The sequence below is a fragment of the Onychostruthus taczanowskii genome, unplaced genomic scaffold, assembly GCF_017590055.1.
Source record: "Onychostruthus taczanowskii isolate IOZ18803 unplaced genomic scaffold, ASM1759005v1 scaffold89, whole genome shotgun sequence".
Classification (NCBI taxonomy): Eukaryota; Metazoa; Chordata; class Aves; order Passeriformes; family Passeridae; genus Onychostruthus; species Onychostruthus taczanowskii.
The window spans coordinates 2,664,487-2,688,916 of record NW_024506882.1 but is presented as its reverse complement, the minus strand read 5'-3'; the positions used below and the strand labels follow the sequence as shown (position 1 = coordinate 2,688,916).

Here is a 24,430-nt window from a genome sequence, read left to right as displayed (position 1 = left end):
ATGGAATATCTTCCAAGCCTCAGAGTGCATGTTCCTAGTGGGGAAATATTTCTCCCATTGTGCCAAAGGCAAAAATTGAGGGAATTTGGGAATATTCAGACTCAGCGGGTGGCCTCAATTTGCTCCTGTGTGACACCAAATTTACTCTATGCTTCTTTTTGCTGATAGAAATTTGGGAATATTCAGACTCAGCGGGTGGCCTCAATTTGCTCCTGGTGTGACACCAAATTTACTGTATGCTTCTTTTCGCTGATAGTGCCCAATGGAGGGTGAAACAACAGTGTGTGAGGGGAGAAAGCACTGAGCTACGGGCAAAATACACCACAAAAAAATCGCGTTTTGGGGAAAAACTGGAGAGCTGGACTGCGGCTGGCGTGTGTTCAGTGTTCTGTGCTTGCCACCTTCAGGCCTGCTGTGAACTCACAGCCGGAGCTGCAGCGCCTTCATTTGTTCATCACAGGCACTTTTGGGGTTATGAATGTCCTTAAAAATCACATTTGTTACCCGCAGCACAACAAGGCGACACCTGCGCGCTGCAGAGACATCAATTATTTATTTCAGCCTTGCCAAGCCTGGGTGAACCTCACAGATCAGGCACCCCAGCCATCAAAACTTTTTACTGTTTACACGTTTTAGCAAACAAAGGAATTAGTGTTCATTTGCCACCAGTCACATAGTCCACTCGTTAATTAGTATTCTATCTTCTGCCGGTTAATGATTCGCTTCTGACGCTAATTAGCGCCGTGCTGAGTCCTTCTCTTTGGGGTCAGTGGGTTTCTTGGGTCGGTGGTCACAGAATTACCAGAATTACCTTTTACCCACTTGGAGCTGAGTTGGGTTTATCAGTTTCTTCCACATCTTGGCAGTTCTGCCAGATGTCCCCTAAATTCTGCATTCTTTGTATCCACTACCAAGGCTATCCTTTTTTCCCCCACAGCTTTGTTAAGCTGCCCCTAAGTCTGACATCACTGAAGCATGTTCAACCCTAAACTTGTAAAAATTCTAACAAGCAATTTGTTTTTTTCTAACACGTCACTTAGAACTTGTTGGCTGCTCTCTGTTTCAGAGATTCAATCTCATCCCTTCTTGATTAGGCTTGAAAGTATAAAAAGATCAAACACCAAGGAGCTTTTTCTCTCTCAAGGAAGATTTGCTGCAGCATGTTTGTTTATCAATATTTTACTATCTTCTATATGCGTACAATTGTGTTTTGTTCAATATTGTGTAACAGCCTAATGCAACACATTATGACATTTAGCTGATCTATGGAAAGAGAATGTTACTCTGATTTATGACAGAATTCCAGATAGTTTCTTGTCCCTTAGATTTTAGACTATGTGGCAAGATGCTTTCTTTCTAATCAGGGTCGTTCCATCAGGACTTTAAGGTGTGCACTCAAGGCTCAAGTTTTGTCACGAAATAAATCTGAGCAGACCGGTCTGGCGGGAATTCTCCCCGCCCGTTGATTTCGAGGTCCTTCCAACCCTTCGCACTTTGTAACTTGGCCATTTTTGTCATTTTTCGGGCAATCCCGTTGCTCTGAGGCGCCCTGAGGGGAGCGCGGCGGGGGCGTGGCCTAATGAAGAGGCGGGAAGCTGCGTGGAGGCGTGGCTTAACGAGGAGGCCGCGGAGGGGGCGTGGCGCGCATGCGCGAGGCGCGCGGCACCGGCGGGGCGCGGGGGGCGCGCGCCGTTCCCGCCGGGGGCGCGCGGGGTTCCCCGTCAGGTGCGCGGGGTGGGCGGGGCCTCGGGTGAGGCAGGTGAGGCCCGGGAGCCGCCATGGACGGCCCCGCCCTGCCCATCCGCCGCTCCCGCCGGGAGCTGGTGCAGGCCGTGAGGGAGCGGCCCTTCCTCATCGTCACCGGCGAGACGGGCAGCGGCAAAAGCACGCAGCTGCCCAGGTATCTCTACGAGGCAGGTAACGGAACCGCCCCCCCCTCCCCGTCCGCGGGCTGCGGATGTGGGGCACAAACTCAAATTGTTTTGAGTCCCCCTGTCCCCTCTCGGGTGACGCAGCTTGGGGCTGGGCTGTGGTGAGAGGAGGTGGCTTGGTTAAACCTTTTAAATAAAAAAAAACCCACCCCAAACTGTGGCCATGTGTGCGTTGCGTAGGTAGGTGTTATGAAGTGACCTGGAGCAGCACAGCCCCGTGTGCCACAATCACTGGGGGTGTTCAGCCGGGGGTGATCCTAGAGACACTCCCAGTACCTGGAGGAGTGGCAGGACACAGGGAATGGCTTCCCGCTGCCAGAGAGCAGGGTTAGGGGGATATTGGGGAGGAATTGTTCCCTGCGAGGACAGGAGAGCCTGGCACAGTTTGCCCAGGGAAGATGCCCCATCCCGGCGAGCATCCGAGGCTGGAGAACGCTTGCATCAACACATAGTGGAAGGATGTCCCAAGAAGGGGTGGAATGAGATGATCTTTAATGTCCCTTCCAACCCAAACCCTCCTGTGTCCCCCCAGGCCTGGCCAAGCACGGTGCCATCGGTGTGACCCAGCCCCGGCGCGTGGCCACCGTGTCGGTGGCACAGAGGGTGGCCGAGGAGATGGGCTGTGCCCTGGGGACTCTCGTGGGCTACCAGGTCCGATTCGACGACTGCACCTGCGAGGTGGGGCCCTGGGGACTGTCCTGGGTGTGTGGCAGGGTCACCCAGGCTGTCTCAGAGCTTTTCCCAGCTGTGTGTGTCCTCTGGCTCGTTTGGGGGAGGTTTTTGGGCACCTTGTGGGTGGAACGTTGCCAAGCACCCCCCGTGCTGCTGTGCATGATAAGAATTATTTTATGCACAATAGGAATTATTTTAGCTGTAGAATCCTACATCAATGCATGGGCATTCCCTTAAATATCTTTAGTTTATGATGACCACAATAAAACCCCGCCCCAAAGCACCAGAATATTATAACAAAAGGGTTCATCAACACCCTTTACTTTACTTTATCTTCCCTTAAATATCTTTTAAGGAAAACCCTTGTGGCGTGCTGGACAAATGTGTGATGTGTGTAGAAGTGTTTGCTGTGAAATAAAAAGCCAGGCTGGCAGGTGACAGTGTGGTTGAACCTTGCAGGACACTGCCATCAGGTACATGACTGATGGGTGCCTGCTGAGGCAGATCCTGGCTGACCCCCTCCTCAGCAGGTACAGTGTCATCATTTTGGATGAAGCCCACGAGAGGAGCCTCAGCACTGTGAGTGTCACCTCATAGCTGGTTTTTTGGGTCATTGTTTCTCCTTTTCTGTGCTCTGTTTATCCCTTCCTTTCCCTTCAGCACAATTCCCAGGGGTTTGGACTGACTTTCCGTGGATGTGCTTTGTCCTTTTGCTGTCCTAAGAGCACAGAAGTGCTGTATTGTTTAATCTATGCTGAAAATAAGTTATGGCCTCTAATAGTGTTGGAGTTTTAACATTTAAATGCAGTTAAAACTTTGCTGGCTGTTGAATACTCTTCCAAAATTTCCAGGAGTTTGAAACCAGAACACAGACTTTCTAGAATACTAATTTAAAAAATAAACCATCGCAAAATACATCAAAAAAAAAAAGCCAAAGCACCTCATTGCCCTAAGGCCCAATGTTTCTTAGGGTGTGTAAACGACTGTGCAAAGAGATTATGGCTGTTGGGTCCATGGGAGCATCTAGACCTCAGTCCCAAAAGCTTTCAGAGGTCACCCTGACCCTTCTGTGGCCAGCAAAGGGACATTGAGGTCACTGAGACCTCAGGAGGTCGTGCTGTGTGTCAGACAACCTCCTGCTCCAGCACACAATCTCCCAGTCCAGCTGGGAAAGGGGAAAATGCTCCCCTGAATCCCAGTTTGCCCTCAGGCATCTGAGGGAGTTGCAAATAACTGAGCTGAAGGTGGTGGAAGGAGCAGACTTGTAATTCCAAGCAGCACAGAGTAAAATAAACTTGCTGAGGTTGTAGCAATAAATAAAACCAGGGAAGGGTGCACACACAGTCAGGGGACACAGGCTGGAAAATGGGTCTGAGGAAACTTCTCACAAATGACTTGACCAAGAGAGTGTAAAAATGAAATACAAAGGAGTTTGAGTTACATTGGTGCTGTCTATAGGCTGTGAGGAGAGCTGGTAAAAAATTCATTAAACTCTAGAAAGGGCAAATGTGTGTTTTCTTCAGAGTGCTTGGGCCTGTAATACGTGATTTTCACTGTATCAATGGGATAAAACCATCAAAATTCCAAGTTTGTCAGGCTCTTCTAACAAAACCAGGGTATCAACATCAGCTGCCTCTGTTTTTCTGCTAGGATATTTTATTTGGTTTGCTGAAGAAGCGGTTCCTGCAGGAGAAGCCAGCAGGCAGGAGCACAGACATGAAGGTGGTGGTGATGTCAGCCACCCTGGAGGTGGAAAAGCTCTCAGAGTTCTTTGGGCACTGCTCAGTGCTGCACATTCCAGGGAGAAGTTACCCTGTCAAGGAGATATTCTGCAACCTGCTGAGCCCCAGGGATGTGGGCAGCTCTGCCTATGTCACAGAGGTTTGTTTTCTCTCTGGTTTTGGGGTGATTTTCATCTGGGGGAGGCCACAAGAATGAGCTGCTGTATTCTCTGCAGGAAATAGGGAAGGATCAGTTGGTGTGATGAGTCCTAGCAAGAATTAAATGGGATTTCAACTAATTTTAGCTTGTTTGTTGATTGTTCCAGGCTGTGAAGGTTGCCCTGGATGTTCACTTAAATGAGCCAGAAGGTGACATCCTGGTTTTCCTCACAGGTGAGAATTTTCCTGGATACTCCAGGTGAATCATGGCACTGCCAGCAAAGTAGAAAAGCTTCCAAAGCCTGCCTGGTTTCTCCCAGAGCAGTGTGAAGGGAAAGGTGCAGGTTGATGCACAAAGTCCTTGAAATTGTAGTTTTCAGAGCATTTTAGGAATAGGCAGATTGACTCTGTGTTGTCTCCATGGTTTAGTTTGTGGTTAATTCATGGAGGAAGAATTTTTTTAGCTGTAAAATCCTACATCAGTGCATGTAAAAGGCCCATATCTAATATTAATATTAATATCTAATATCTAATAAAAAGATATCTAATCTTTTAAGGCAAATCCTTGGTGGGAGGCCCTGTGGAAAGGCTGGATGTCACCTCCCAAACTCCTTCTCATTAATTCCTCATTTTAATGACGTTGGTGTATTGCATATTGACAAAACAACCTTTTTTAAAGGTATTGCAAACCAGGAAGGCAGAGCTGTAGCTAATTAGGTCACTAAAATGCTCTTGTGTGTCTTTTAGGCCAGAATGAGATAGAAAGAGCTTGTGATTTGCTTTTCAAGAAAGCAGAGTCCATCGATTACCGCTACGAGGTGCACGACCGGGCTGTGGAGGGGCTCCTCATCCTGCCTCTCTATGGCTCCATGTCCACAGGTCAGAGCCCAAAATCCCACTCAGTCACAGGAATCTGAGCTGCAGGAGTTGTTATAAATATTATCCTCATCAATTTTTCTGTTTGGGTTGGGAACTCCTCATCCTGCCTCTCTATGGCTCCATGTCCACAGGTCAGAGCCCAAAATCCCACTCAGTCACAGGAATCTGAGCTGCAGGAGTTGTTATAAATATTATCCTCATCAATTTTTCTGTTTGGGTTGGGAACTCCTCATCCTGCCTCTCTATGGCTCCATGTCCACAGGTCAGAGCCCAAAATCCCACTCAGTCACAGGAATCTGAGCTGCAGGAGTTGTTATAAATATTATCCTCATCAATTTTTCTGTTTGGGTTGGGAACTCCTCATCCTGCCTCTCTATGGCTCCATGTCCACAGGTCAGAGCCCAAAATCTCACTCCATCACAAAAATCTGAGCTGCAGGAGTTGTTATAAACATCATCCTCATCAGATTTTCTGTTTGAGTTGGGAAAAGGGTGTTAATGAACCCCTTTGTTACAATATTCTGGCACTTTGGGGTGGGGTTTTATTGTGGTCATCATAAACTAAATCAAACTTCAGCCTCCTCTGCTTGCACTGGAGCCTCCAGTCAAAATCCAAATCCACTGGATATGACTTCAAGATCTTCAGTTAAGAAGGGAATATTGAGTAACAGAAAGTCCAGATGACCTTGCACTGGAGCCTCCAGTCAAAATCCAAATCCACTGGATATGACTTCAAGGTCTTCAGTTAAGAAGGGGATATTGAGTAACTGAAAGTCCAGATGACTTCATATTTTATTTTATTTTATTTTATTTTATTTTATTTTATTTTATTTTATTTTATTTTTTATTTGGCACTGCTTTATTTTGCATTGCTTTATTTTATTTTGTCATTTTATTTTACGTCATTTTTCTGTCATTTTAGATCAACAGAAGAGGATATTTTTGCCAGCCCCCAGAGGCATCAGAAAATGTGTGGTGTCCACAAACATTGCTGCAACATCTCTGACCATTGAAGGAGTCAGGTATTGATTTCTGTCCCCTCATAACAGGGAGTAATTCAGAAAGGTCTGGGTTTGGAAAAACACATTTTTTCTGCTACTATTGCCTTTTTTTTTGGGTGTGTAGTAAGAAAACCATTGATATTATTATAGTCTTAGAGGTGACCAATATTTTTGAATCTATTTTGAAATCAAATCTACTAAATAACCAGGTGCTAGGTAGAATAATGTGGGTTTTTTAATTAAATCCATGTGTCAATTACCTGCTGAGCCCTCTGGTTTTTACCTCTCTGGATTGTTTTCTTCAGATACGTTGTGGACAGTGGCTTTGTGAAGCAGTTGAATCACAATCCCAGAGTTGGTTTGGACATCCTGGAGGTGGTTCCCATCTCAAAGTAAGTTAAAAATGTCACTCACTTGCTGTTTCTGGGAGCTGCTCTGGCAGTAATGCTCTGTGTTGGTTGCTCTTTAAAAAAATAAATAAAAAGATAGGCAGCAGCCTTGAAGCCTATGATTTAAAACCCCTTTTAAGGTTTAAAAGCACTGTAAGGTTTAAAAGCACTGTAAGGTTTAAAATCACTGTAAGGTTTAAAACCACTTTAAGGTTTAAAAACACTTTAAGGTTTACGCTTTAAGCGTTAAAAACCATTTTAATGTTTAGAAACCACTATAATTGCTTTCAATTAACCAAGTTAAAAGTGGTTCAGGATATGCAACTTTGTGAAAGTTACAGATATTAAGGAGGAATTGGTGTTGTCTGAGCTCTGAGCAGTGCTGGCTGAATACAACAGAAAAATGTCCAAAATGTCCAAAAAATACAAAAAAATTCTTCTGTACTTCTTGCTACAGCTGGATTTTTCAGCTGCTGTGCAGGAATACCTCTTCTATCTATAAAAAGAGATATTTCTATGCTTCTTTGGGGTGGTACCAGCAGGGATGAGAGGTTTGAATTTTGGGGTTTTTTTGGGGGCAGGAGCGAAGCCAAGCAGCGAGCCGGACATCAGAGGGGAAAAGCTTTGGGTTGTACAGCAGGGAGTTCTGGAAGCAGTGCATGCCCCAGCACACCTAACTAATTTAAAACCAAGTAAAAAGTGGTTCAGGATATGCAACTTGATAAAAGTTACAGATATAAGGAGAGAATTGGCATTGTCTGAGGTCTGAGCAGTGCTGGCTGAACGCAACAGCATCCAAAAAATGCACGAAATTCTTCTTTATTGCTTGCACAGCTGGATTTTTCAGCTGCTGTGCAGGAATACCTCTTCCATCTGTAAAGAGAGACATTTTGTGCTTGTTTTTGGTGGTACCAGCAGGGATGAGAGATTGGATTTATTTTTTTGGGGGGCAGGAGTGAAGCCAAGCAGCGAGCCGGGCGCGCCGGCCGGACGTCGTCGGGGAAAAGCTTTGGGTTGTACAGCAGGGAGTTCTGGGAGCAGTGCATGCCCCAGCACACCGTGCCAGAGATCAGGAGAACCAGCCTGACATCTGTGATCCTCACCTTGAAATGCCTTTCCGTGCATGATGTCATCAGGTGAGCTCCCTGCAGGGGGATTATCCCTGGCCCAGAGGGGCAGGATTAGGTTCCCCAGCCAAGTGGGACACTTCAATCAGCTTTGCTGCTGCTCTCCTCTGCCACTCCAGGCTGGATCCCAAGCTCCAGGCCAGCTTCAGGATCTGCCAAAACTCCCATCTCGCCCAAATTAAATTAGTTTGTTTGTAGCATTCTTTTAAATACATAAAATCCTGCATTTTATACCTTTTAATGCTTAAAATCCTTAAGATACTGGCTTTTAGTGTTCTTTTAAATACTTGAAATCCTTAAAATACTAGTTTTTGCACATTTAAATACTTAAAATACTGGGTTTTACACATTTAAATACTTAAAATATTTAAAATACTGGGTTTTAGACCTTTAAATGCTTACAATCCTTAAGATACTATTTTTTAGTGTTCTTTTTAATACTTAAAATCCCTAAAATACTGGGTTTTACACCTTGAAATACTTGCAGTCTTTAAAATACTGGTTTTTACACCTTTAAATGCTTAAAATCCTTAAAATGCTGGTTTTTACACATTTAAATACTTAAAATGCTGTGTTTTATACCCCAAAAGTTTCATCTCTCTGGAATTTTTTAGTTCTAAGACCATACAAGAGTAGAAAATGCAGTTTAGTGTTTGCCATGCTGGGATTTGTCATAGAAATTCCTCAGCTGGAGGTTGTACAGGAACACACAGAAGATGATTATTGTGATTACCTAACTTGGGTCAGAAAACCTGCATTGGGGAGGTTTAAAAATTATTTTTATAAATATAAAAAATTTAAAATAAATTTAAAAATATATTGAAAAATGAAATTTAAAATATTTAAATATTTTAAATTATTTTCATAAATATGAAAATAATAAATCTATCTCATTTTTAACCCTAGGTTTCCCTATTTGGACCCCCCTGAGGAAAGACACATTTTGGAAGCTCTGAAGGAACTTTACCAGTGCAGTGCTATTGACAGGTAAAAACCAAAAGATTTCACACAAGAATTTCAAATCCAAGGCTTAAATTGATGTTTTTTGTGGATTAAAGGACACTCCTCAGCAGCAGAATGTGTTTCCTTATTTAACCTCCAGGAAGTTTACTGGGGTTTAATATACTGTCTGCAGAACCAGGGACAGAGCAGAGTTTGGGGTTTGGGAGATAAAAATCAGGTTCTGCACATTGTCCTGGAGTTCCTGAGTGAGCTCAGCTCTGCAGCTCCCAGGCTGGTGTGGCTCAGCAGCTCAGGCTCTGCCTGGATGTCCCTCCAAGAGCTCGAGGCAGGAAGTGAGATCTTATCCTAAGCTTCCAGGAATTCTTCTTGTAAATAATATTTAAAAAAATAAAATAAAAAAGCTGGCTGTGCCTGCCATGGACAGACACAAGCAAGCTGGAGAAATGTGGATTATTTTATTGCTAATGACACTTCCCCATGGCCCCAGCACCTGTGTGGGCACTCACAGTCCAGAGGAAAGTGCTTCTTACCTAATTCACATTTAAACATAATTTCATTGAATCTGTATATATATAAATAGATATATTTAGATAAGATAATATATAAAAATATTATATGTATGATATATATGTGTATATATTATATATATTATTTATTTTATATACATAAACATTATTTATATATGCATATATTACATTATTCATTATATATTATTATATATAAATAGATAATATACATAATGATATATAATAAGATATATTACAATAAGATGTATAATAAAATATAGAGAAATATTAAAATATATATTTAAATAGACATATTTTTCCTGTAAATATATATAATACAAATATATATATTTCCTGTAAATATATATATATTTTTAATATATAAATATATATTTCCTGTAAATGTATATAAATATATGTAATATATACATGTAAATTTTTTTTTTCTCTCCTATAAGGAGGGGCCAGGTGACAAGACTGGGAGAATTCCTGGTGCAGTTTCCCCTCCCTCCCAGCCTGTCCTGTGCTCTGATAAAAGCTGCTTCCCTGGACTGTGAGGATCTCCTGCTTCCCATTGCAGCCATGCTGTCCGTGGAAAACGTCTTCATCCGTCCAGGTGGGAGCCCCTCTTCCCCAAAAACCCTCCCAGCCCTGGAGTCAGGGCACTCTGTGTGCCTGGAACTGCTGCAGAGGCCTCAGGGCAGCAGGCCTTGGGTTGGGAAAGTGCCTCAGCTGAGAGGTCAGCAGGGGAAATCTCTGTGCCATAAAAAATGAAGAGGAAAAAATCCCAAAAGAAAACCAAAATGCACCCCAGCAGATGGGTTGCTGTGGCTGTGAGTGCAGACAGCAGGGACTGGTTGTTTTTAGCAAATGTGGCATCACCTCTGGAGTGTCTTTGCTGTTCAGTAACTGTTTAACCAAATAGATTATTGCCTTTCTGTGGGAGGCTTGGCTTGGCACTGCCTCGTTTCCATTGGTTTTTTAAGTGGAAAATGTCATTTTGCTGTGCTTCCAGGGTAGTGTCAGTGCAGCACAGTTCCACTAGAGCTGAGCTCAGTCTTTCACTGGTGCTGAACTCGAGTTTGTCCCATCCTCCTGTCCCCTCCTGCTGCCCCCCCAGCTGTGGCACATCTGCAGTCCTGGTGGTTCCTTTGTCGTGCCCAGTCCCTGCCTGGCTCTGCTGCAGTTCTCTCTGTCCTCCCTCAGCTGTGCCCGTTGGAGCAGCAGCCACAGCCCTGCTGCCAGCCCTGAGCTCTGGGTTCTGCCCTGGGCTCCTTCCCTGTCCCACAGTGTGGGGGTGTTCGAGGGTCCCAGGGTGAGGGAAGAGATCAGAATCTTGACTCTGTGTTTCAGAAGGCTGATTTATTATATTATGACATTATATTCTACTAAAATGCTATACTAAAGCTATACTAAAAAAAGTAGAGAGGAAAGATCCATCAGAAGTCTGGAAAGCAAAGGAATGGAATGATAACAAAAGCTGGTGACTCTCAGAGAGTCCAAGCTGACTGATTGGACATTAATTAGAAACAACCCACACGGACCAATCAAAGATGCACCTGTTGCATTCCACAGCAGCAGATAATTATTGGTTTTCTTTTCCTTTGAGGCTTCTCAGAGGAGAAAAAATCCTGGCAAAGGGATTTTTCAGAAAATATCATGGTGACACCACAGCTGTCCCTTTGCTTCCCCACCCTCTGTGCCCCCTGTGTTCTGCCTGTCACCCTCCAGCAGCCCTGTGCTGTTTCCATTGGTTTTTTAAGTGGAAAATGTCATTTTGCTGTGCTTCCAGGGTAGTGTCAGTGCAGCACAGTTCCACTAGAGCTGAGCTCAGTCTTTCACTGGTGCTGAACTCGAGTTTGTCCCATCTTCCTGTCCCCTCCTGCTGCCCCCCCAGCTGTGGCACATCTGCAGCCCTGGTGCTTCCTTTGTCCTGCCCAGTCCCTGCCTGGCTCTGCTGCAGTTCTCTCTGTCCTCCCTCAGCTGTGCCCGTTGGAGCAGCAGCCACAGCCCTGCTGCCAGCCCTGAGCTCTGGGTTCTGCCCTGGGCTCCTTCCCTGTCCCACAGTGTGGGGGTGTTCGAGGGTCCCAGGGTGAGGGAAGAGATCAGAATCTTGACTCTGTGTTTCAGAAGGCTGATTTATTATATTATGACATTATATTATATTAAAATGCTATACTAAAACTATACTAAAAAAAGTAGAGAGGAAAGATCCATCAGAAGGCTGGAAAGCAAAGGAATGGAATGATAACAAAAGCTGGTGACTCTCAGAGAGTCCAAGCTGACTGATTGGCCATTAATTAGAAACATCCAACATGGACCAAAGATGCACCTGTTGCATTCCACAGCAGCAGATAATTATTGGTTTTCTTTTCCTTTGAGGCTTCTCAGAGGAGAAAAAATCCTGGCAAAGGGATTTTTCAGAAAATATCATGGTGACACCACAGCTGTCCCTTTGCTTCCCCACCCTCTGTGCCCCTGTGTTCTGCCTGTCACCCTCCAACAGCCCTGTGCAGGGCAGCAGACACAGATCTCCATCCTCCAGGCACTTTTTCCAGTGCCAAATGTGTAGGATGAGGCTCTCTGCTCCATCCTTTTTAATTGGGGTACCCACAAACTTCTGACACCCCCTACCTCAGCAGCAGTCCAGTGGCCTTTGGTTCCTGCCTCCCTCTCCCAGGGGGAATGGGTTGTGCTGGAGGAGAAATCAAACTTTTTGAGTGTTTAAAACCTGAGATAACAATGGAAATGTTGCATTTGATGAAGGTGAAATCCCACTAAACTCACAGATCCACGGTTTTTATCTTTATTTATTTTAAGATCTTCATTACTGTGGCAATAGGAAAAAGCTGAGTTCAGTAGATTAGAGGGTGCTGTGCTGGGGGGTTCAACAGTCTTGTTTTTCCTCTCCCTTGATCCCTGTGAGCTGTTTGTTTATTCCTTTATCTTTCCATGTCAGCCTCCTGATGGACTGTGAGTGAGAAATACTTGCTAAGAGACTGGAATTCTTCATCCCTGGTGCTGACTGATGAGATTAATCATAGATTTAATAACATCTACTGTGCTCTTGTTCAGCAATAGTGGAAGAAGGAACAACTGTAAATGTAGCTGTAGAAGGAGAGACAAATCCAAAAATAACAGGAATAGAGAGCCAAAGCTGCCAAAAACAAACAGAAAATTAGGTAGTGATAAATAAAAATGACCTTAAGTCATATAGTTTATTATTTATTGAGATATAACTTATTCCTCAGGTGATCCTCAGAAGCAAAAGGAGGCTGAGCTTCAACACCAGGAACTTGCCTCACAAGTGGGAGGATGCAATGACTTTGCAACCCTCTTAAATATTTTTGAACAGTGCAAAGCAAGGTATGAAATTCTCCCTTACACTAAGTGGTTTGGCACTGCTCATAACTCCCAGTTTTTAGCTGTGCTGCAGATACACATCTGTGTGCTCATTCCTAATTTCAGATTTATTCCTTGTTGTGATCTGTAATTTCCATCCAGACACTTTATTTAACCCCACAAAGTGTCTGCCTGTGTAGGTTGTTGCTTTTGTATGACCATACAATAAAATAGAGGCAAGTTTCTTTGCAAGCAGCTGACAAAGGGCTTCTTTATAATTCAAATATTCCTGTTCTCAGCAAGTCTCCTTCAGCCTGGTGCCAGAAATACTGGATCCATTGGAGAGCTGTGAAATCTGCTTTTAGTGTGGAAAGGCAGCTGCGGGAAATAACCACTAAACTGAAACAGGTAAAAAAAATAACATTTCTGGGCATGTTTGAGCTGTATAAACTTACATTTAAGAGTTGTAGTGGGTGCTGAGCCTTTGCCAGGTGGCTGCTGCTTTCCTCCAGTAGAAAATAAACCACTTAAATATTTTTGTAGAGCACCCTTGCTTGTGTGACTGAGGTACAGTGGTGGTAATAGGCAAGAAGGAGAGGTTTTTCTCCTTTCCTCGTGGTTTCTGTCCAGAGTTTAAAATCCATGGGATGGAGGGGGTTTAACTGCTTTTTTTCTTGAAGATCCATCCTGATTCATGCTGCTTTTTCTTTTCCCAGCTGCCAGACTTCCCTAAAGAGACATTTGAAGGCTCCAGAACTGAAATACTGAGAAGATGCCTGTGTGCAGGATACTTCATCAACGTTGCTAGGAGGTGAGGAATGAAGTTTGGAGAACTAAATGGAAAATAAATTATGCAAATGACTTTAAAGTGTGGTTTTATGTTGGTAAAAGCAGCAAAGTAGAAACTGCAGGTGAAGGAGATGTTTCTGCAAGGGGCTGGAACCTCTGCTTTTGCCTGTCTTCACCATTCCAAGGGTGTCAGCAGCTTCCCAGGAATGTCATTTTTCTGTCTGTGAAATGAGCTCACCAGCTGAGAGTGGTTCCAGATATTCAGCTGAAGGGCTTGGAATTCTCCAATTATCACAGTTTTCAAAGGCTTCACTCCCAAACCCTGTTGTTATTGTGGTGTTACACCTGCAGTGCTGCTGTGGTGAATTAGATATATTGTATTTCACTCTTTAAATGGTTTTTTACAGTTTGAGTCTGGAAGCACCATCCTCTAGGTAGATATTTGAGAACTTTTTTCTGTGCTGCTGCTGATTTGTTTAGTTCAGTGTTTCTGTCTAATCACAGCAATGTGTGTTTTGTTTTCTTGTTGTTTTTTTAATTTCTTTTTTTCAGATCTGCAGCCAGGACATTCTGCACCATGGATGGCCATGGCAGCATAGTCTACATCCACCCTTCATCCACAGTGAGTTCCCAAAGCCTGCTGATGAAGCAGAAAAGCATCTCCAAAAGGAGTCCCTAAACTCTCCCTGGTGCTTGCTTTGTGCTCTGCTGCAGTGTTCATTCTGAGGGTGGGGAAGAGCCTCACTTGCTCAGGCTTGGTCAGGGTTTGGGTTATGAAGTGGGAGTGACACAGGCTGGGCTTTCCCTCTGGCTCTTCGGATCACACGGGCAATTCTAAAATCTGAAAACCCAAAACCTGATTAACACCCCCTCACATCTCAACCACTGACATCCTGCTGCTTTCAGGTGGGGCTCTGAAAACCAAACCAGCTTTGAATTTTTCAGCTCTACAACCAGGAGACCCTGCTGGAGTGGATCATCTTCCACGACGTGGCCGTCACCTCCAAGATCTACGTGCGCACCGTGTGCCCCGTGCGCTACGAGTGGCTCCGGGACCTGCTGCCCAGGCTGCACCAGGTGGATGCCTATGAGCTGAGCAGTGTGGCCAGGGAAGAGGTCACTGAGGAGGAAATAACCAAGTGGAAGCAGAGGGAGGAGCTGAAAAGGCAGTTTGGTAAGCACAGTGCTCCTCTCCGTGTGTGTGTGTGTGGTTTTCGTTGTTGTTTTGGACCCCTGTGTGTTTGTTGTGGCACGTTCTGGGCTGGAAAGTGTTAATTTGTTTGGTGTTGTTGTGGGTGTTTTATTCTCCTCACAGCTCTGCAATACTTATTTTCTGTCCCAGCAGTGTGAATTGTGGTGTTTGCTTGCCACACTCCCCCCCCCTTTTGGTTTCTTAGAGCAGAGCTCGAGCAGAGTTGAATAAAAGCATTTTGAGGCTGGTTATTTAAGTTTGTGAAGGGTATTTAGCTATTGATGCCCAAATAATGCTGCCCTGGGAGAGGTCCTGAGAGCTGTGGAGCAGAGGAATGGGGAAAAAAAAAATCAAAAACCTCACCCAGCAATAGACAGAGAAGAAAAAGTCTCACATTTTGGTGAGTGTCTCATTCTGACAATGAATTTAATGCCATATGTGTGAATAGTCTGTGTTAATTAGAACTGGTGCCTGCTAACTGATCTGGCTGCTTGACATTCCTGGGATTCTCCTGTCAGCAGGTTCCTAAAGCAGCCAAGTATTCAAAAGGCCTCTTTACTCCTGAGCTGATCCTTCCAAAACATCCATTTATTGTACAGTAAATACAGACTCTCTTCCATTTCCTTAACAAAGGAAAAAATGCAGACTTGTGCTCAGGCCAGCATCTCTTGCTGCCCTGCATTATTGTATAAATCCACAATTTTAAACATGAATTTCATTTGGTTATAAATAATGCAGAAGGGCCTCATCAGTTTATCTGAAGGAAATGTTCTCTGTGTCCCCCTTCACATTATGACTTCATCAGGCAATTGCCAATTAATTGGAGTTTAATTTTGACCTTACAGATGTTGTATTTCTGGCACCTTCATGAAAATAGGTGGCTGAATAGCTGACAAGACACAATAATTAGAAATATTTTAACAAGGGGTGCTGATTAAAGCTCTTCTCTTCCCAACCCCCAGGACCAGGCTGCAGGAGCTGCTTCACTCACACAGATTTTAGGCTCTCAGAGCCTTTGATTTTCTTTTTTATTGTTTGTTTTAGACTGAAAATATTTTCTGCTTCTCTTCCCTTCTGTGAGAAGCAGTCCCAAGGTCTCAGTGCTGTGGGGGAATGTGCATTTCTGATGGTGGCTGATCTGCAATATTGACTTTTCCCACTCCCTTATCTGCATGTTTTCCTCTCCCTCCCTCCTGCCTCCGGAAATTTTTTAAAGATAGTTTATCCCAATGTTTTTTCCTGTCCTGTCCTGCCCAAACCTGAGTTTGGGATGTGCAGTTCAGAGATGAAATGGGTGTGTAGAACACAGGCTGCATATTCTCTGCTACAATAAAAAGCAAGATTTGGAGATTGAGATGAGCCCAGCTGCAAATATTTGGGGATTGAGATGAGCACAGCTGACATGGGAGCTAAGGTGTAATATTATTTTGAATTTTTTTCCCTCCCTGCTGTGGTGCAGTCTGTCCTCTCTGGAAGTCATTCAAATGGCTGCATGGGAGGAAAAAAAAAAAAAAAAAAATTTTATTGGGGTTTTTTTTTTGTATTTAAGAAATAGGAGGAGTTGTAATGCTGGAGGGGGGGTGGGTTTGACACAGAGAGTTAATTTCTTTCTCTCCTGTCCCCCCAGAAGGTGTCCCAGAGAGCTCTGCAGGGAAGATGGAGAGGAGGAATGATGAGCAATCCATCCAGGACGCCCGAGCTCGGTACCTGCAGAGGAAGCAGCAGAGAGCTCAGGGTCTGAGTGGCCCTGAGAAGGAAATGGGGTGACCCTGCTGGCAGCTCTGCTCCCACTGCCAGGGGAGGCAGCTTGTGCAGCTCTGGGGCTGTTTGCAAAATGCCCAAGGGCTGGCAGGAGGGCAGGGGAACCTGTGGTCAGTCCCAGTGCCAAAGAGGACAAACACAATTCCCTCTGCTGCATCCAGCAGGGAAAACTTCCCAAGCTTTGTGTTGCTGCAGGTCAGTGGCAACAATTTGGTGGCCTCAGCTATGGCTGAAGCCCTGATACCAAGTGTGGTGCCAATTCTCTGGCATTTATTTGACTTAAAAGAGCTCAGAAATTTTTCTTCCAGGTCGGTTGGGGTTTATTTTTGTAAGGAGTGGAACTGTAATTTTTTACCCATTTTATTCTGTCTGATGGTGGTCATGCAGAATTCATGCTCAGGAAAATGTGCAGGAAGGGTTCTTGTAATGGTGGGAGCAGCAGGATTAGATCCAAAGGGACAATTGCAGGATTAGATCCAAAGGGACAATTCCCACCTGCATTCTGTGCTGTGCTGTACCAGGTGCACACAGGGAAGTAAAAATGTTTTTCCTTGAGCATCTGAAAGAGCAAGGAGCTGTGGTGCTTTGTCATCATGAAGTTTGTTTCCTTCTCAATAAAGAAATCCTGTTTTATCACCATAATAATCCTAAAACGCTCCAGGGCTCCAGTGAGCAATTTGTGTAAGAATTTCCAAATAATTGGAAGAACTTGCTGTGATTTTTCCTGCCTCAGCTGTGTGCTCTGTGTCACCCTGGGCACTGGTTCAAGTGGTGTATTGTGTTTTATTGCTGTAGCCTGAATAAAACATTCACCATTCCACCTCTGCCTCACCTCCAGCATTCCAGCACTGCCCAGGATCCCAGAGCCTCCAAAACCATAGGAATTTTAAAAAATATTACAATATTATTGCTCATAAAGAAAGTGCTGGGTCTGGTAATTGTTCCTCTTGCTGTGATTGATGGGAAAGGGTTTTTGTTCTTTCAGGCTCTGCTTTGGAGCAGCAGCTCTTGGGCTTGACTCATCCCCTGCTCTGAGTTTTGCTGTTTAATTTGATTTATATTTGCAGTGTCACTGCCCCTCATGAGTCAAATGCCATCTGCACCACCCAGTGGGCCTGAAATGAGTACACAGAATGCCCACTGTTCCTTGGGGCTATAAATCATTTGGCAGATCCTAATGCTGATTTTTTTAATCTTTTTTTTCATTTTTCTTCATAGCAAGAAGTGAGGGATTTTCCCCCCAGTGTGTTCCAGGGCTTCTCAGAGGTTTGGAGATGGGGAATTTAAGACAAAGTAAAAATTATCTGGGGAGGTAACACTGAGCTGTTAAATAAAGTAAGATTTCAGCCATGCCAAGTGTGACAGCACACAGAGCTCTGGATGCTGACCTCAGGAAAAAGTTAAGTTTTTACCTGTTTTACGTGCTGGAGTTAAAGTGTGAGTTAATGAAACACAGAGGGGCTTCGTTACTGTGCTGCACTCATTAACTGGGGCCTGGGAAGAGTCTGGGACAGCAGCCCTGAGCTGAGGGACAGGGACAGCAGGGGATGGGGGAATCCATGAGATCATGGGAACAGGGACAGCAGGGGATGGGGGAATCGAGATCTGGGGACAGGGACACCAGGGGATGGGGGAATCCAGCAGATCATGGGAACAGGGACAGCAGAGGGAGAGGAAGCACCGAGATCTGGGGACAGGGACACGAATCCATGAGATCATGGGGACAGGGACACCAGGGGATGGGGGGGAATCCAGCAGATCATGGGAACAGGGACAGCAGAGGGAGAGGAAGCCATGAGATCTGGGGACAGGGACACCAGGGGATCGGGATCCATCAGATCATGGGAACAGGGACAGCAGGGGATGGGGGGGAATCCATGAGATCTGGGGACAGGGACACCCCAGGAATGGGCAATCCATGAGATCCTGGGGACAAGGACGCTCCAAGGATGGGGAATCCATCAGAACTCGAGGACAGGGACACCATGGGATAGGGAATCCACCAGAACCCGGGGACAGGGACAGCAGGGGGAAGAGGAATCCCTGAGATCCTGGGGACAGGGACACCAGGGGATGGGGCTCCTTTAGATCCCGGTGACAGAGATGCTCCAAGGATCGGGGATCCATCAGATCCCGGTGACAGGGCCACTCTTGTCCCCTCGGTGTCACCTCGGGGGGGTGTGGCTCCATCACATCCCCATGACACCCTGGGAGGAAGGGGGGGGATCCATTGCATCCCGGTGGCGGGGACATCCCTGTCCCCTCAGTGTCCCCAAGGAGGGGACATCCCTCCCATGGCGGGGGTGTCCATGGCATCCCGGTGACAGGGACACCCCGGGGGGGGTGGTCCAGGGGCTCCCCCGGTGTCACCCCCGGTGTCACCCCCGGTGTCACCTTGCCCGGCCGCGCCGCCGCGCCCCACGTGACCGCGCGCGCGCGGGGCGGAAGTGACGCCACGGCCCCTCGGTCGCATGATGTGGCAAAAAAAAAAAAGGCCGGGGAAGGCAGGGAGGGGGTGATGCGTCCCCAAATAGTCCCTTCCGGCGGCGCATCACACCCGCCGCTCCCATTGGCGCCGCTCGCCGGGATCCCTCCGCGCGGCCGGCCGGCGGCGGCAGGTGCGGGTATCCTTCCGCGGCGGTATCCTTCCGCTGGCGGGGGCAGCTTCCGCACGGCCCCGCTCCGCCATCGCGGCCCCGCTCCGCCCGCACCGCTGAGCCCGGCCCGGCCCGGAGCGCCCCGCCGCCGCCATGGCCCAGATCCTGCCCATCCGCTTCCAGGAGCACCTCCAGGTGGGCGCGGGGGCGGGCGGGCCGCTGCCTCGCTGCGCTGAGGGAGCCGCCCGGGGACGGTGCCGGGGGAGCCGCGCCGGGCCTGCCCGCGGCGCCTCCGTGAGGGCCGGGCGCGCTCGGCGGGGTGTTCGCCCTGCCGGTGTCCGGCTCGGGGAGCGCTGCCCGAAGGGCACCTCCCGGGAGGGGCCGGGCCGGGCATGCCGCCCTTGCCGGTGCCCGCGGGCCGTGCCCCGGCGGGGTGGGCGAGGCTGGCGCGGTGCCCGGGCGGGCCGGGCGCGGGTGGCTCCGCTGCTCTTGCCGGAGCAGCGCCAGGGGGAAATCCCGGCCCGGCACGGGGTGCGGGGGGGGGGTGAGCTGGGCAAGGTGGCCGAGCGGTGTCCGTGTGCCGCTTAATTTTATTTATTTGAATGGTGTTAGAGCTTCTGTGGTTCTAAGGACAAGCTGAACCCTTCTGCCGGTGGTCCCGCTTGGAATGTCATTTTCTGGAGGGAAAAGCGCGTATTGCAGCGGAACGTGGGAGCTGCTGCGGCTCCCTGCAGTGCAGCTGTGGCAGTGCAGGTGCCCAGGTGCCAGCTCCGGTGTCCGCTGGCCTCTCCGCAAGCCCAGCTCTGGCTCTCGTTGCACCAGAACCACACGCCAATGGTTTATTTCCCAGTGATGGCATTGAATTCGTCCAAGACTTCCTGGAGGCACGTCCCGGGTGGGCTGCGGGAGTGCGGGGCTCCCTCCCGGGGCAGTGAGTGCCTCCCTGTCCGTGGGTGAAGCTGCGGCGCAGGGAGGGGTCTGGAAGGGCTGATCCAGTTGTGCAATGGGCACTTCCTATCTGACAGGTCTGAAGGGCGAAGTGCTGCGAGGCACGGTGTTACTAAGCCCGGTTTCACTGCTGAGGAGTGGTTTTTTTGTGGTTTTTTTTTTGGTTTTTTTTTTTGAGGACAATTTGTCTAATAGAAGCTGGCACACCTGGCCAAGGTCTTCTGGTGGCACGTGTTGCTAGTGTCTGTCTGTGTTTGGTTTCTGTTCAGCTGACTGGGGCTGTGGTGGGCAAACACATAGTGATGGATTTGCATGATTTACAGTGCCTTTTTTCCCTAATTCAAATAGAAAGCAATTCATTTCCAGGCACCTTGTTAAAAGAACCACTGCAGAATACTTAGTTGAACACTACAGCTTTTCATAGTGGCTAAATAAACGCTACTTTGATGGTTGTTTAGGTGTGTAGCTGAGCACTGAATGGTTTTACTCCAATATCAGTTTAAAAGCAGGCCAGAATTCGTAGTTTAGGTGTCCCTGTAGTGAGCAGCACTGACAGGAGAATCTCAGGAATTGGCCAGAGCTTCACCTCCCAGCTGGTGCCTTGTCCTGGTGGTGACAAAGCCCAGACCCAGGTCCTCAGGAGGTTCTGTGCTCTCAGGTGAAACCCATCCCTGTGGGCAGCCCAGCTCTCACTCAAGCATTGTGGCAGTGCACCTTTGTGCATTATTTAAGCCCCAAACCTTGCATGTGACCCACTGCCAGGTCTCTAATGACATGAGTACTGTTACATAATGAAACTCATCTGCTTCACGCCAGAAGTGCTGGGAGTTTCAGGCCAGCACTTACGGTGGAGCAGGACTGGTGTGCCTCCAGACTGATTTATCTGTTTATTTGGGGTTGAATTTGCATTTTTCTCTGCCTGAACCTATTCAGTGTGGAGCACTGGCTGAACCAGTATATTTTACAGCTGCACACAGGAGCTGATCCTTTCTCAGATGGGTGTGCACCCCTCTGAGCCTGGGTGCACGTGGCTCTTGCCTTTGAACTTCCTCCTTTCATTTCATTGAAAGAGTTTCAGAGGAATTTGGATTCTAGGAGTTATTTGCTTTTCTGCTGAAGTTCCTGACGTAAATTTTGGGAGCAGAAACACTGATATTGCAATGATTTTGCTATCCAGGCTGCTCCTGGGAAGTCCTCATGGACTCAATAATACAATTTCTTGAACTGTGCCTGACCCACATTCTCTAGGAAACTTGTTGTACAGGTGTTGTGCAACACCTGCAAGTTTGTAGTGATTCTTAATGAAAGATGAGGTACCCAGCTGGAGCCTTAGCCATAAAAACCAGGTGATGGATTTGAATGAGAAAGTTCTTGCAGGCTATTACTGAAATCAATCAATAAACACAGTGTGATCCTAGCTCTTCACAGATTCATTATTAGAGGTTAAAAATTGGTCAAGTACAAAACTTGTCCTGGTGTTCAGCTTCAAGCCAGTCCATTAGCTGTTGCTGTTGGCAGCTTGGCTGTGTGATTTAGGAATGAAAAGGTGAAAGCTTGAGAAACCTTGCTCCTGAATGCCTCATCTCAGTGCTTTGTACCCCAAATTGGAGCTAAAGGTGGACTTTGGACAAGTAGCTAACTTGCTAGGGAGGAGGGAGCTTTCTGGGGAGTGTAAAACCAAAAAGTGTTGTCAGGTTCCAGGGTTTGTTTGTCAGAGTCACAAGCTCTGCAATCTCAGCAGCCCCAGGTGTGCGGGCTCTTATCTGTGTGGTGTCTGTTGTACACCCTGCCTTGCCACCAAGGAACATCAACAACAGGCTGTGCAGAAACTTTCCTTGGGAATTTTCAGGGAGGAACCTGATTCCTATGCTATCAAAACTCTTGTTGTAAAACTTTATATAGCTGCTGCCTTTTCCCCCCACCCCCCCCAAAGTGGCTATGAGGAAACAGTCCACTGGGTATGTAGTGGGAGATCAGAGTTCAGTGTGTGGGATGATTGCATATCTGGTTGCTCCTGTGCAGGCTTCAGGGATTCCTGAAATGTGCCTCTGTGTGTTTGAGGGTGAAAATAAAACAGCTACTTACTGTGGTGGGTCAGAGGAGCTTTTCTAAGATGACAAGTTCTTGATGGGTGAGAAGGAACCAGACTAATTAGCAGGTGATGAACTGTGATTGCCACTTAATTTAACCACACTACCCTGAAATACATAAACATTGAACTTGGACCAGGCCCACTGCTGTACTGATTTAAGGCATTAATAAATACTCTGCTGGATCTAAATATTTTTGTAAGACAGAGAAAACTGCCAGCTCAGGCTGTGCACCTGATACCAAGACAGAACTCCTTTTTTAACCCTAGGAAAAGGGGGTTTGTATCTATTGTTCATTGATGGAGCAAACCTGAATGGCAGCTGTGCTGTTCTGCTGTGGTGGTGCTTGGATGGCTCTTGGAATCACAGCTGTGCCAGTGAATAAAACAGGACAGCCAAGGCATCATAGAACAAAATATATAAATTCAATACTTTGCTCTAAATATGACAAACAGCAAAATTCTTCCATGTATTGTGCTGACAGTGAGTTAAATACAGCCTAAACCACTAAATCTCTGCTGTAACAGCATTAGTTGGAAGCAGTTACATCCTCTCTTGATCATACAAGTCAGGAATTAGAGGACTGTTGTGCCTAATGCTGTTTTGGTGGGATTCTTGCTCCCTGCTTCTTAGTAGATCCAAATTCCTAAAACCAGTGATTTTAGAATATTCCTACAGAGGGAAAATACCTAACAGAAAGTTGAAGTGTCTTGTGGAGGGAGAGACTGTGTGTGTCTCAGCTAATTGGATAGGAGCAATTAAGCAGTTTATGAGCTGTTCTGGGCAAGTCCCTCAGCAGGCACTGAGGCACAGGGCCCTGCCTGCCTTGGTGGCTGTTCTGATTTGGTGCTTCCTGCTGGGACTGGAGCCTCAGCCAAAGAGAAGGAGTGAGATTCAGTGGTTCTGAACTCCAGTTCCAGCAGGTACAGCCTCAGTGGTGGAACTGAGGCAGTCCCACAGCACATCTGTGGCTGCTGAGAGCGGGTGGTGCCTCAGCCTGCTGAGGGTGAGGCAGAAAATAGGAAGGATATAGAAATAGGAGGGCTCTTGAATGTTAGAGAGGTCCTTATCTGTTGAAAACACGACTTCCTAGGCTGCCACAAGCTGTAACTCTTACCTTGCACTGGTAAATATGAAGTACTTTGCCATGGACTGGCTGTGGGACTGTCAGAACTGCAGGGAGTAACTAAGAGAGCATCACAAACACAAATGGTTTTGTGTGACTTATGTTTGCTTGGCTGAATTTTCATCTGTGGAATTAAAAGAGCAGCTCAAGTGTCTGCCTTGGTCAGTCAAAGCCTAGGAAAGCATGGCCTGGGATAGAGCTAATATGATTCATTGCGCACTGAAGTGCTTCTCAAAAGAAAAGGGTATTTTCCACTTTAGTGGCATTTTCCAGCTTTGTGATTTCTAGCAGCATGCAGATAAGCAGTCTCTGGGCAGGGGCTGAGCAGCAGCTTGTGGCCACAAGAGCAGTGGTTATATCCTGTTGAGTGTGAGAGCTGAGGTGAAATGTGTGCTCAGCACTTCCGTGCCCTTCCTCGTAGGCAAGGAGAAATGATCTGACAGCTAAGCAGACTGTCCCAAGAAAGGGAACATTACAGGAAGGGGTCAACAAAGAGACTCCTGTCAGCAGTTTTACCATTCAGTTTGATGTCCCATGCATGTGACAACTTCTCTGGCTAAGTTACCAAGAACGCACTTGAATTATCTTCCAGTGAAAAAATAATTCTGGTAATCAGACATTGCCTTACAACGTTACAATGACTCACATCTCAGGGCTGCTCAGATAAACGCCATCACAGAATTCCATGGTTCAGCAGAGCCTGCAAGTGCCTGAAGTGTCTGATCTTGGGTGGGATGAGTCCTTTGGGGCGACATCTCTGCTGAACACAAGAGTTGCTGCTGTCCCTGACAATCTGTTTCATGGTTCCACTCTACTGGAGCAGCTATTTCACAGAACACTTTATTCCTAACAGGAGTCTGGTGTAACTGATCTTTCCAACAAATGGTGGTGTAAAATAACTCCAACTGTAAATCAGTTGCCCAAGGACAGTTAGCAAGTTCTGCTTTCATATCTGCTTGAAAGCCAAGGAAGTGGGTTTTGTAGTAAAATATAGCAGTGTCTGAAATTCCTTCTTTTTTTTGTTTTGTTTATGAATCAGTGAAGTGTAGTGGACCTGGTGCAACATTAAATATTTGGGGGTATTTCCCTTTGTAATAAAGAGAAGAAGAGGTAGAAAATCTGCCATAAACTCCTGTACTCCTTAGTTGTAGTTCAACTCCTGTGTTTGTACATGGAATTGTATTGAAATTTTCAGAATAAAAGCCTTCAAAGAAATATTTGCTGTCATGTTTCCTAAC

The 24,430-nt window shown here is 46.4% G+C and overlaps 2 protein-coding genes across 6 annotated transcripts in view; both read left to right on the top strand.

Annotated features, from left to right (window-relative positions):
* The first annotated feature begins 1,645 nt into the window (after positions 1 to 1,645).
* DHX40 (DEAH-box helicase 40) lies at positions 1,646 to 17,251 on the top strand. Of its 4 annotated transcripts, none has more exons than XM_041425393.1 (17): positions 1,646 to 1,917; positions 2,464 to 2,582; positions 3,063 to 3,182; positions 4,254 to 4,484; positions 4,651 to 4,717; positions 5,231 to 5,362; positions 6,284 to 6,383; positions 6,668 to 6,754; positions 7,705 to 7,887; positions 8,785 to 8,865; positions 9,806 to 9,963; positions 12,599 to 12,713; positions 12,989 to 13,097; positions 13,406 to 13,500; positions 14,031 to 14,100; positions 14,424 to 14,652; positions 16,298 to 17,251. In XM_041425393.1, the coding sequence occupies exons 1-17, from the start codon at positions 1,779 to 1,781 to the stop codon at positions 16,435 to 16,437; spliced, it is 2,175 nt and encodes a 724-aa protein (XP_041281327.1). In that variant the 5' UTR covers positions 1,646 to 1,778; the 3' UTR covers positions 16,438 to 17,251. The 4 variants fall into 4 exon arrangements, with proteins under 4 accessions (XP_041281327.1, XP_041281326.1, XP_041281325.1 ...); XM_041425392.1 differs by having other exon boundaries at positions 2,464 to 2,609; positions 16,301 to 17,251; XM_041425391.1 differs by having other exon boundaries at positions 2,464 to 2,609.
* Positions 17,252 to 18,922: 1,671 nt separating this feature from the next.
* CLTC (clathrin heavy chain) overlaps positions 18,923 to 24,430 on the top strand; it is a 29,909-nt gene continuing 24,401 nt past the window's right edge. For both annotated transcript variants that reach the window (XM_041425252.1, XM_041425251.1), the window contains exon 1: positions 18,923 to 19,223. In XM_041425252.1, coding sequence (XP_041281186.1) covers positions 19,182 to 19,223 — 42 coding nt within the window. In that variant the 5' untranslated portion in view covers positions 18,923 to 19,181. The remainder of the gene's footprint in view (positions 19,224 to 24,430) is intronic.